Below are 13,737 nucleotides of genomic sequence, written 5' to 3'. Positions count from 1 at the left end.
GATGGCCATAAATTCTGTCTCAGAGCGAAGAGGAAATCTAATGACCATAGCTGTCTTTCCTGAGATCTCAGTTTGGCCGCAGTACAGCACGCCTAATGCGTTCTACAGACGACAGCTGACAAGACCTCACAAGGTCCCTACATTGTGTCTTTTTCTCTTCAGTAGTGGAAAAGAGGATTATTGTCACTATTTGACCTTTTAATTTAAGGCATAAACTCTTACTGCTTACTGTAGGTCCTGGATTTTAAATACACTAATGAGTCTCAAAGGAAACGTAATGTTATAAAGTATTTTCATACTCTTGCATTTCTTTTCTCTACTTTTTCTCAATGTATGGTAAAGTCGTTTGGTTATCTCTCAGGTTTATAAATGCTTCGAGGAAAAGCAGCAGTATCTCAGGAATATCCCCTGTCCTTTCATTGGGAGATCCTCTTTAATGGTTTAGACAGAGGAGTTACAAACCTTAGAAACTTTAAGCTAACTGTGTGCCCTATCAGAGAAGATAGTTTTGTGTATCCAGCCTCTTTGTCTCAGCATGTAGAGGCACGTGTCTTCTGTTGTACAGAGATCGCACAGATCACTGAACTTGGCCCTGTATTATCCTATATAAACACACATATTCAATCCAGGCCTCACATTCAAGCATGACTTCTTTTCAACCAGCAATAGACTTTAAAACATCTGGCAAGCATTTGCACATTAATTACATTTTTCCGCAATTAACGGATGATCAGTATACAGCTACCAACAGGATGTTTCCGTATTCTATCAAATATTAAATTACAGGTGTCTGCTTTACAAACTCCATTAAAAGAAACTGACTATGAATAGAAAACAAACACAAACTAGACAGCATTTCTGGGAATCATACTGTATTTGTTTCAAATACCATTATTTCAAATACCATTCAATATTTGAGGTCAGTAAGTCTCTTATGCTCACCAAGCCTGCATTTATCTGATCAAAATACAGTAAAAACAGTAATATTGTGAAATATTATTACAATTTTAAATAACTGCAGCCGTTACACCAGTCTTCAGTGACACACTATCTTTCAGAAATCATTTTAATATGCTGATATGAAGAAACATATCTCATAATAATGTCTCGAACTGGGCTGTGCTCACATTAGCTAAGATCCTAAAGTCTGCAACCGAAAGTCAATTTCAACATAAATGCCAACATTTCTCAATATATTATCTGCACAGTGCACCCAAGATTCATTTTATAGCTCTCTACTCTTTAAACAGTTTGTCTCATTTTTGTCTATTTTCATGTCTCCAAGGAATTTAGAAGAAACATCTTAAGACAAAGATGATATTGAAAGCCCTATTTAGTCACGAACCATTAAAAAGCAATAGAATTTTCCTTTAATAACTCATATTTTACAACACTGAATACTGAGAGCTGATACTGTATAAAAACAGATCTTTAGACCAAAGGGTTTTGTGTTAAAAGCAAAAGCATATTCCACACACACACAACCGGTTCCTGTTTCTCCACAGCAGGATTTGGTTTCTCTGTTTCTCAGCTGAGATCACCTGCTGAGTGGAGACGCTAGGTTCATTTTCTTCTCAAGTTCTCACTGGAAAAACGTTTGAAAGATGCCAGACTCGCTGCATCATTGAGCCCATCTCAACAACAAGAAGATGTAACCTACTGTTGATCAGGAAACTCACTCCTCACTCACAAGGTCTCTGTTTTGCCAGTGATTTCATTGCCAGTGTTTTGCTTTTCAATAATCCTTCAAACCAAATTTCCGTTTCAACAGCCCGTGTCTGCCAGAGCGTCCTGCAGCAGTGGAGCTCTTGTTCAAATATGAGTTTCTCACCAAACCAGCACATGGAGCATGTCAGTACGAGTTTATTAAACTAAAAGGGATAGCTGTCCTGGATAAGCAAGCTTTTGAACAGCATGTAATCTATCCGAGGACCTCAATCATAATTTAAAAACCGCTCAGTCAAAGTTTGCACGCATACACATATTTGTACTGGATCAGAACATTTCATGTCTTAGTTCAGAGTAGATGACTGCACTGAAGGATAAAGACCAGAATGGAGCAGTGAGAAAGTGGAAAACTGGAAAAACAATCGACTCTTTCTTAATACTGTAAATACTGTAAATGTTCCGTAAATGTTGGTCTCATTGTGCATGATTGATCAGGACATGTTACTCTGAAGAAAAATCTTTCAGTAAAGCTCGTTCCAGCTCTGAAATGACTTTTCTTTTCTGCTGACATAATCAAAGCCATGCATATGGGGAAAAACAATATTGGCTAACAAGGTCTAAAATGGGGTTTTGTAATTTTAATTGCATAGAAGAATCATTTTGGGTTCCCCAAAGAACGTTTCAGTTCTTAAAAGAACCATTTGTAACATTATGGACATTATGATAGTTCATCCAGTGGAAAATAAAAGAAGATAGTTTGAGGAATGTTTGCATTTATTTTATCCATAGACTTAAAGTCAATGGGGTCCAAAACAACAACATATTATTCTGTGTTCCACAGACGAAATAAAGCCATAAAGGTCTGGAACAAAATAAGGCTGAGTAAATGATGACAGGATTTTCATTTTTAAATGCGTTGAAAATGTTGTTTTGCGTTAAATACAATGAGGCACACTGTATCAAACAAACTCAAACAGACACATCTTTAAACACTGTCTGCTCAGCACATATTGTCTTTTGCATTTCTTTTTGGAACTGACTGATCATAGGCTTCAATGATTTGAGCTTATGTACCTCAATTTTTGAGTGAGCACTGCCAAAATTATCCACAAATAAGGCTTTTTTCACTCATAAACTGAGGTGCATAAGCTTAGGTCAATGAGGTCTATGACTAGTTATTACATTATTGTATTTGGCAGACACTTTTATCCAAAATGGTTATGCTTATAGTAAAATTCTGTTATTGTGTCATTATATACTCATATGCCATTTTTCTTATGTGGAACATAAAAGGATTTATATTAAACAATGTTCCCATTGCTCGTTCCTATACATTGAAATCATCAGTAGCTGTCAAGCTCCAAATATGATAAAAGAGCACAATGAAAGGACCATAAAAGTAATCTATGCATACTTTTATTGTGATGATTTTTCCTTTTTGAGTTTAACAGCTCCTGGTTACAATCCACTTTCAAAAGCATCATGAACATTCTGCCTAACTTCTCTTTTTTTGCTCCACGGCAGAAAGTAAGTCATACAGGTTTGGAGTAAAATGAGGGTAAATAAACTAGCTATTTCTTTAACTTTTCTTATTCTTTGAATAGTGTTCCCTGCATTTTCTCTCTCAGAACTGAGAGGTGACCAGTGGCCATTAAACACAGCAAATCAGTCCAACAGGAAAGGCCAGCTGAGCTACAGCATGTCCTGAGTTAGAGTGGTAGCGATATGTCTACTGAAAGAGAGCACTGTAAAAACATTCTTCCACATGCACATATACACAGTCTCTGAGTCAAATGAGCTTAATAGGTTTACCAGTCCAACATGGAAAAGACATTTTTCATCACAGTCATTTCACCACCGCACTGTTTAGCCATTAATTTTAGAAACTCTGAGAAAGCATTTTAGAAGCACAAACTACCATCTCAGCATAAAAGCGCAGGAGGAAAGCTGCTTTAGACAGAGCACACAAAAAAATCTTAACTTTAAGGTTTACTGTTAAGATAAGAACACAAAATCTCATTCACATACTACTGTGTATGAGGTGGCTTCAGTTTTCAAAGACTCTTTGCAAAATAGCTTCTTTTTTTAATAAATACACTAACATTCAAAAGTCTGGGCTCAGTAAGATTTTCAAATTCTTCTGAAATAATTATTTTAGGCTTAGCAAAATAAAATATTATTACAATTTAAAACAGCTGTATATTTTAAAATGCTATTTATTCCTGTAATGGCCATTTTCAGCAGCCATTACTCTTTATTGTCACATGATCCTTCGGAAATCATTCTAATATGCTGCTTTGCTGCTCAAGAAACATTTCTTATTATTAGCAATGTTGAAAACAGTTGTGCTGCTTCATATTTTTGTGAAAACTGTGAGACATTTATTTGAGGATTCTTTGATGAATAGAAGTTTTAAAGGAACACTCCACTTTTTAAAAAAAATAGGCTCATTTTACAACTCCCCTAGAGTTAAACAGTTGAGTTTTTACCGTTTTTGAATCCATTCAGCCAATCTCCGGGTCTGGCTGTAGCACTTTTAGCTTAGCTTAGCATAGATCATTGAATCTGATTAGACCATTAGCATCTTGCTCAAAAATGACCAAAGAGTTTCGATAATTTCCCTATTTAAAACTTGACGCTTCTGTAGTTACATTGTGTACTAAGACTGATGGAAAATGAAAAGTTGCAATTTTCTAGGCCGATATGATTTGTAACATTATACATGTCTTTACTGTCAGTTCTAATCAATTTAATGCAGCCTTGCTGAAAAAAATCAATCGACAACACCAAATTACTGACACTGGACTTTTGAAAGGTATCACACATATGTTTAGATGAACACATACACCCTCATTCTGCCTCATTCGACACCTCACAGTGTGAAAACCTCACATATACAGTCAAAACAAACTGAGAGGGAGATAAACAAGTGAGAATCTAACAAAGAAAAGTGATGTTTGCCTGCGAAAACTCTCTCTGCACTCACAGGTGGTGGACAGAGTGTGTGGTGTATATGCTTTAACGCACATAGCCTGATCCAAGAAGCAACAAATCTAAAACAGAACCCTTTCATTCAAGATATCAGAAACTTCATCCCCTTTAAACATGTAATAAAAACTCACCATATTGACAGCGCATTCCCTCGAACCCTTCCGGACACTGGCAAAGCTGATCACCCGTCTCAGAACACTTCCCACCGTTAAAGCATGTGCCAGAGGAACACACTCCTGTAGATAACACACACTATTCAGACACCCTTGATCCAGAACACACACAGTACAGTGTTATGATACTCACTATGAAGACAGCCTCTCTCTTCCCCTCTCTGCATCCACCCTGGACAGCACCTGTAGACAGTTTGCATCTCCATACTGTATGCCTGCCTATACACTGTATAATACCCTGTCCTGAGACAGACAGAGGGTGAAAGAGAGACAGAACTATAATGAACAGGTTCATTGTATGTAGATACTGACATAGGCCTAGTGACCTAAAAAAAAAACGATGACAAATGAGACATACATATCACTGAAATTATTACATGAGCGCAATATTAAAACAAAATGGACCAAAATATTTTAAAGCAGAAGATATTTAGGCTGTTGTTTATTTTATGCTCCGGAAATAACGTAATAATAGGAATACCCAACAAATGATACAGTTGATGCTGTAAAACGCTCGTGATGCTTTCTGAATCTTCAGATTTCTGAACTTCTTTTAACCTGGTAAGGCGTTATAAAACCGCGTCCCTAATGCGCAAAAACGCTGAAAAGCAGCAAAATGCGGCAAAATAGACATTTTTCTTCAGTTTCAGTGTTGTTATAGTTACTATGTTTAGCCACATTTTCATTTATCAGCATGGTCAGTATTTAGTATGCCAGATGAAAATAATATGGTTATGTGCTGGTTGATATTGTGAAAAGTGTTCCGCTTTCAGAGGGCCAGTGGTTGGTTATTATAACTCCTATCAAATCACCAATGTCTGCTAGTCACTTAACCCCAGATTTTCATAAAAGCGTTCCTAGAAATCTGTGTACTTAAGTCATTGGAAAGCATCTGCTGTGGTTGTTGGCAAATTTGACTCTACTAAATGGAAGGAGAGCAAATCTCCTAAAATCCACTGACTCTGACCTAAAAGATAATTGCTTAGGGGAAAATAATCATAAGAGGCAATGGTTTAAGGGCCAATAGTTGAAACAGGGAAACAAAGTAAACAGTTGTTTGAGTGTCTCACCTCCTCTCGTAGCCCATGCACCAGCGCTGAGAAGAGCAGCCCTGCCTCCACACCTTCACCATACGCGTAAACGCCTGAACGCATGGTTTCCTCACCCCCAGCATAGACATCTCCTGCTCCTCACACACATTCAGCCTGAGAAAGAGTGAAAATTATACTATGCCCATACAACTTAAAGGAATAGCTCACCCAAAAATGAAAATTTGCTGACAGTTTACTCACCCTTAGACCATCCCAGATGTAGATGAGTTTGTTTCTTTATTGGAACAGATTTGGCACCCATTCACTGCAGACGATCCATTGGTGAATGCTAAATTTCTCCAAATATGTTCTGATGAAGAACCAAACTCATTTACATCTTGGATGGCTGAGGATAAGTACATTTTCAGCTAATTTTCATTGTTGGTTGAATTTTCTTTGAGACCCATGGATCACCTGATCCGATTTCAGTCTTCTCAGTTTGGTTATGTAATGTTGCATGGATTGTTGGATAGCAGTTCCCTGTGAAATCCAGACCAATGGGTGCAAATCAAGGATAAATGAATTGTACAAAGGGGACGATCGTGAGTAACATCATGTACTAAGCATGCAACAACATGAAAAAAAGCCATATTTGGGACAGAGCCTTGGACTTCGAACATCCTTCTTTAGTGATGATGTCATAATTACACTGAAAAAACTAACATGTAAAATTTACTTAAAAATATCCTCGTAACAATTTGCACTAACACTTTTTAAGTAAAATTTACTGCTTTAATTTTAAGTAAAACACACTTTCCAGAATCAAGTAAAATCTATGTATTAATTGATGTAACATTTGTTAAAATATTAAGTAAATATTACTAAATTCTATTTAAGGTAGGATTTATATTTATTCTAAGCATTTAGATAAAGTCTATATATTTTTTTAAATACTAACACACAGCTGTCCTTAAAATATTAAGTAAATTTTATTTACTGTTATAAGGTATGTTTTATTTAATATTTCAATTAATTTATTAAATATATGTAATTACATATTACTAAAAATATAATAATTTTGTAATAATAATAAATCACACAGCATAGATACAATCATAATTTATTTTGTTCCAACATTAAACAATGACTCAGTCACACAAATGTATTGTTTTTAAAGTTACATAAAGCAAAACCTAAGTTTTTTTAAATGACAACTGTTTCCCTTGGGATTGGAGTTCTGAAAACAACTAAATTTGTTAAGACCTGAAAGTGTTTTAATCCCAAGAGGAGTACAAAAACATGGGATGAGGTTTAAACATCATGGTTATAATGCATGGATACAAAATAAATTTTACTATTTCAATCAAATTAGCAATCCTCTCACAAATAGTGCAGTTTCAACATTCAACATAGCACTCTGGACTTGTGCTCTAAACATTACATTAAATGCATAAAAATATTTTGATTAACAGTTAAAGATGTCAATATTTCTATATAAAGCAATGTTGCTAAATTAATGTCAAAACTAATTTCTTAAAAGAGATAGCTTCTGCATCCAACAGATATTGAGTAGTTCTTTTACAAATTCAGTTAAATTTAAAATAGTCTAAAACAATGCAGTTTTAACAATTAACATGGCACTCTAGACTAGTGTTCTAAACATGACAATAAAGAAAAAAAAAGACCAAATGCCTTAGTTGGCACAAAGATGAAAACAGTTCTAACAGGCAAGTGTCTTCCCACCACTGTTCACAATGGTGAAACTAAATTCATAAGTAAAACTGCTAATTATGTACACAAGTGATCAGAAAAACATTGTCTGTGCAAATTGGCCAATAGAACCTGGAAGATTTCAAACTTAGTTGGGGAGTACTGGCATCCAAAAATGTGCAGTACTTGCAATGGCAAAAGCATTTAATAAAACAACTTCGACTTTAAAGCTTGTACTTTTGGAGACAGCTTAATCACATCCAATTCTAGAAAAAGTTTCTGAAACACCTCGAAAGTGTAACGCAGTGCTCTGGGGTATGCGAGGTTGAGGGCATAAATGAGTCCCATAAGCAAGGCACAATCTTTAACAGTATTGTGGCATCCCGGCAAGATCTCCTTGCCTTCTAGAATAATGGATAGATCCACTGGATCCTTTCCATCAGCTCCATGTACAACCACAATCTTGAGGGTGTGTTGCGTTGTGTCACTGCGGTTGTCCTCCTGCAAAATTTAGACAAACTAAATTACTTGGATTTTACTGAAAAAGCTAAACTGAAGTAATACAGTATAGATTACGCTAAACTGAGTCAAGCCTATTTTACAGCGAGCCAGGTTTAGTAAAACATTAGTCAAACATAACATAAGGGCCACTACAGCCAAATAATGTTACCCTTAGCCATAAATTTACTACTTGACTGTGGCTCTTTTGGTCCTAAAGGGCAACACTCCTGAAGAGTCTGTCTCCAACCCAAATCAAACACACCTGATTCTGCTCATAAATATTCTACTAGACAGACTAGAAACTTTTAGGCAGGTGCGTTGAGGCCAGTTGGAGCTAAACTCTGCATGACAGTGGCCCTCCAGAACAGAATTTGGACACCCCTGCTTTAAGGTTAACCTGTACATAAGGGGTGGAAACCCTGGTCCTGGTGTCAGTGTCCTGCAGAGTTTAGCCCCAACCAGCTCCAACAAACATGCTTTGAAGTTTCTAGTAGACCTTGATTTTTCTGGATCAGGTGTATTTGATTAAAGGAACACTCCACTTTTTTTGGAAATAGGCTCATTTTCCAACTCCCCCAGAGTTAAAAAGTCAAGTTTTACCATTTTTTAATCCATTCAGGCGATCTCTGGGTCTGGCGGTAGCACTTTTAGCATAGCTTAGGATAGATCATTGAATCCAATTAGACCAGTAGCATCACGTTCAAAAATGACCAAAGAGTTTCAATATTTTTCCTATTTAAAACTTGCCTCTTCTGTAGTTACATTGTGTACGGTAAAACAACTTTTTAACTCTGGGGGAGTTGGAGAATGAGCAAGCCCTCCAGGAGCATTGGTTCCCCACCCCTGGTGTACGTTACGGTAATACAATTCTAACATTTTTAACATGACATTGAATAAAAAATGCTTTACCTGGCAATCTTCAAACAGTTCCTCTTCTTTCTCGCCAAGGTACAGTATGAGGCTCCGGATAACAGCTTCACGCCTCATCTCAATGTTTTGGTTCTGTGAATAGATAATTATTTTCAATACATAACCAATATCCATAGAAAACAAACTACCAAGTGATAATACAATGGCATACACACGCAAGGAGCAGAGATTTGAGCGAAGACTACAAGAGAAAAGCCTGGAAAGATGGAGTCTGTCTGGTGGTTGCTTTTGTAGTGTGTTAAGCTTTAGTTCAAAATATTTACTTTGTTGCCATTCTTTGCTGTTTAAACTGCTAAATATATCTACACTACATATATTACACATTATGTAGCAATTAAGATATGTCTGGATATTTCACATCAATAGGTTTAAATCTTAAACACTGTTTTCAGGAAACAGACAGAAGTAACATTTTTATGCTGCAATAATTTAACAAACTGTAACAAACTTTAAACGAACAAGGACAATTTAAGTGCAAGCAAGGCACCGGCCAGCCCTGACTGGTATGTGGATGTTTCAATCTGTAATCCTTTAACAGCTCTAAACATTTTGATGTCTCAAATTTGCAATATTTGCATGGCCAATATTATAAAAATAATAATATAAAAGTTTACTGTTTATCCTTGATGACACACCAGGGTTGAAAACCATGCGTCTGGGGGATTTCCTAAATGCAGCCAACCTGTAAATGAACAAACACAATTAGTTATATTAAAATAACAGAATTAATAAAAATACATTACATTTAAGGTAGAAAATTACATGATAACTAATTAATAAACAGAAGCTGAAATACAAGCAGGAGTTGTATTCTGATGTGATGCTTGTTAACAATCATAATGTCTAGGTAACAATGAAATAAGTTCATTTAAACACACAAGTCAATATCAGAGCTTTTCAGACACTTTCTGGACTGAGCAAATGTATCAACCTATTGCAATAGTTTATGATCAAGTACAAAAACAGTTTAATCTCCAGTTATGTATATTCTAAATCTTAGATGGCTTATTATGATTAAAATGATGCTGCTAAATTTCGAAGTATTTGTTCTACACTATTACTATTTGTAATGATATCACCAATATTTTTTAACATTGTTTAACCAAATATTTTGTCTTTGTTAATTCTCAGTTTTATAATATATCTGAGAAAAAACGCTCGTGTAATCCACAAAGATTAACGTAAACTGTAGAAGGTAAACGTTATTGTGCTTTTCATCCAGAAATAAAATGCAGCTCCTTATTACATTATGCGTTTAGGGCAATTTTGGTTGGTCCAATAATCTCAAGGCAGCTCGTGCTATAGTTTATTGATTCGTTTTCACACAATTTATTTTTCCGTGTCACTCAACACGATTTATTTCATGTAATGTTTTGAAAGTCGCGGTAAGTGTAACGTTAACCTGATCGCACTTAAATGAGGGGAGTGGCAAATTATGTCTGGACTTTTGAATCAGCATGTTTTAATATAATTCACTGACTAACACAAATTTATTTGGTTTTTAACTGACTTCTGTATGAGACTATAGTGATTCATGGACTGCAGTGGAAAATGCAGGCCTAGGTTAATGTAACCTTAACCTCGAGTTAACATTACTAGAGTTTCACAACAAAGTCAATCGGACTTTTAAAATTCTCATGGACCTATACATTGTCATAAATTACTACAAAAAAGGCAATAACTTACCATTCACAATAACTTTGCATCCACGTGTGGCAATCGCAACCGTCTGCCTCGATCCAAAAAGCGGGCATGTGATTCAGTCACGTGGATGTGAACGTGCTAAGATTTTAGATTAAAATTTACTTAGTATTTTTAAGTTTATGTGCAATGAATTTAAAACAGTTAAATAATATCAGAAAATGTATAATACAATTTACTATTCCCACACAGTTAATTTTATACATGAATTAATTGTGTATTTATTTAAAATTTTACTTAGAAATTCTAGTTCTCAATTAATTGTAATATTACAATGTAAAAATTATGACAGTAAATCTAGTATATTTTACTATACCTCAAAGTTTGTTTTTTCAGTGTACCCATCTTGTTCACATGCTAAAAAAAAGCATTGTTAGTTTCAACATAAATGCTCACAGAAGAACACGTATGTGGGTCAACATATGTGTACCCTATAGTTGTCAGCTTGGAGTATGCAGGTTTACGGATACTAATATGCATGTGTTCCTCACTAAATACTGGGATAAGTTCATTTGTACAAGGATGTCCACATGAGGACTTGGGGACTAAATCTAATAACTGCAAACCCTAAACAGTGAGGACAAAGGGAAAGTTGGCTTGTTAGAGTAAAGATCATTTATATCAGTGCTGGGTCTTGATGTTCTGCATTTGTTTATTATGCCACTACAAGGATATGAAGAAAAACTAAAGAGTTGGGCTCTGATCATGCTATGGCACTATGAGCAATTGAGAACATAAATCAATAATCAGCTCTTAGATCTTGTGGCTGCGGAAACAGCTGGTTTTAGGATGTTGACACAATGTTCTCACAGCTTGTAAAGTCTGATGCTCCAAGAACACGCTGAACCACATGTTCAGATCATTTGCACCAACACACACATTTAACTAGTGACATGCAAAATAATAATATAAATACTGATAAATAATAAAATAACAGTGCTGTAGATTAAGCCAAATCCTACTGCCAATTTTTATTTATTTATATATATTTAGAATTCAAACAGGATATGCTTTCATTTATAATTCGATTTTCCAATTGAAAATATACCTGAATATTTCCAAAGGGAGGTTTTCTCACAATTAGACCATTTTAGGGATAATTATGGTCCTAAAGTATAGCTAAGTACATATACTTTACATATATATATGTGGGAAGTCGTGGCCTAATGGTTAGAGAGTCGGACTTGTAATCCGAAGGTTGCGGGTTCGAGTCTCGGGCCGGCAGGGATTGTAGGTGGGGGGAGTGAATGTCCAGCGCTCTCTCCACCCTCAATACCACGACTGAGGTGCCCTTGAGCAAGGCACCGAACCCCCAACTGCTCCCCGGGCGCTGCAGCATAAAATGGCTGCCCACTGCTCCGGGTGTGTGTGTGTTCACTGCTGTGTGTGTGCACGTTGGATGGGTTAAATGCAGAGCACGAATTCCGAGTATGGGTCACCATACTTGGCTGAATGTCACTTCACCTCATATATCTTTTTACATCCATATCTGTCAGAAGCTGTTTGTTGATTTAAACCTTTCTTATGGTTGTCCAAATGTTAGAGCACCCTATCCACAGCTCAGAGTATGGAAAATCGCTGGGAATGCATTCCACCTTCATAAATAAATCAGGATATTGCAGAATGAGTTGTTACTTATAATCCATCTGTGATAGTCTGCTTCTTAAATTCTTGAAATTAGTGTGGTGAGTCTGGGCTCTGCCTCAGAGGGTCCTGTTCTCTCTCAGTTTGCTTCCTCTGACCATCTGGGCTAAATACAACACATCCTGAGTTAATTAGGGGGTTCGCAGATAAACTGCACAGTCACACACCGGATCAGCCCTGGAGCCAGTGTGTCAGAGACTCAGAGGGGCGTTGATTCACTGGCCTCAGTCACGCTTTACAAATTCTTACAGGGCAAAATTTGAGTGACTATGTGATATATAGGCTACAAGTTCAAAATATGATGATCAAGTGTTTAACAGAATAAATTCATTTATTTAATAATCATTTATGTTTGAATATAAATTCACATTTCAAATGGACTCTGGTGCTTATGGCGACACCTAGAGAGCAATTAAATCCCTACAGAAATAACGCATTATTTAATTAGATTAATTAGGGCTATATAGGTGAACCTTTCAATTTATTGTGCTATAACAAAGATTATGATTGTTTGTTAATATTAATAAAACGGATCACAGATAAACATTTCATAAGAGAAATGATGTTACATTTTCTTAAAAACACTGGTGACACATTTACTATTTGACAAGTAATAACTAATAACAACTTTAATCACTAAAAATATATCATGCATGTTCTATGTGAAAATGAAAATTTATATTAGGCTAAACGTTAAGACGTTTTAACGTCAACGTTATTAACGTTATTAAAACGTCAAGACATTTCTTATTATTTGAATGTGCATTAATGATCGTTATGATATCCTATGTAAATACGTATTAATTAAAGTTATTCTAAAGTGTTGTTTTTGATTATTTTGAGATAAAACACAGTTTGTTTTGTTGTAGCCTACACATGTTGGAATTAAGTTTCAGATAAGAATTTCCCGTATACGACTTTTGCGACCACAAAACATGACTAAAAGTAGATATAATATGACTCACATGTCTGGCTGCAGGTCTGATGCTGCGCCGTTCAGAGACACGATCACACAGCAGAGCAGAAGCGCCACGGAGCAGCACATCGTTCACAGCATCCACAGAAAACACTCTCCGGGGCTTGTGGTCAGCAGGTTTCAGGGGCCCACCGTCCACTTACAGTGGCCGATCACTTCATTATACACGAGTAAGGTGCTGTAGTTAACATAACTTTATGAAAGCACTAAAGATTTTCTCCTTGCATCGAGCATCCTAGAGACCTGGAGCTGTATCCTCGACTGGGAGCTCACTGAGACACACTGGACGATCGCTCAGCGCTTTTCCAAGCACACACTCACACACACACACACACACACACACATGTTGGTTTTTGTGGTTTATGGGGACTCTCCATAGGCGTAATGGTTTTTATACTGAACAAACTGTGTG

General features: G+C 36.2%; 1 protein-coding gene and 1 long non-coding RNA gene across 2 annotated transcripts in view; both read right to left on the bottom strand.

Moving 5' to 3' along the window:
- Positions 1-13,394, bottom strand: part of egfem1 (EGF-like and EMI domain containing 1) — a gene marked incomplete at its 5' end in the record, with an annotated part of 52,917 nt that extends 39,523 nt beyond the window's left edge. Inside the window, 4 exons of the mRNA XM_079387284.1 lie at positions 4,791-4,895; positions 4,966-5,075; positions 5,903-6,037; positions 13,315-13,394. Coding sequence (XP_079243410.1) covers positions 4,791-4,895; positions 4,966-5,075; positions 5,903-6,037; positions 13,315-13,394 — 430 coding nt within the window. The remainder of the gene's footprint in view (positions 1-4,790; positions 4,896-4,965; positions 5,076-5,902; positions 6,038-13,314) is intronic.
- Positions 6,969-10,763, bottom strand: LOC306851174. Its single transcript, XR_013782484.1, has 3 exons — positions 10,691-10,763; positions 8,984-9,686; positions 6,969-8,074 (listed from the first exon to the last, which is right to left on the bottom strand). It is a non-coding gene; the product is annotated as an uncharacterized lncRNA (long non-coding RNA).
- Positions 13,395-13,737: the final 343 nt, after the last annotated feature.

Source organism: Barbus barbus (assembly GCF_936440315.1).
Source record: "Barbus barbus genome assembly, chromosome: 31".
Taxonomy (NCBI): domain Eukaryota; kingdom Metazoa; phylum Chordata; class Actinopteri; order Cypriniformes; family Cyprinidae; genus Barbus; species Barbus barbus.
This window is presented reverse-complemented; position numbering and strand designations above follow the sequence as displayed.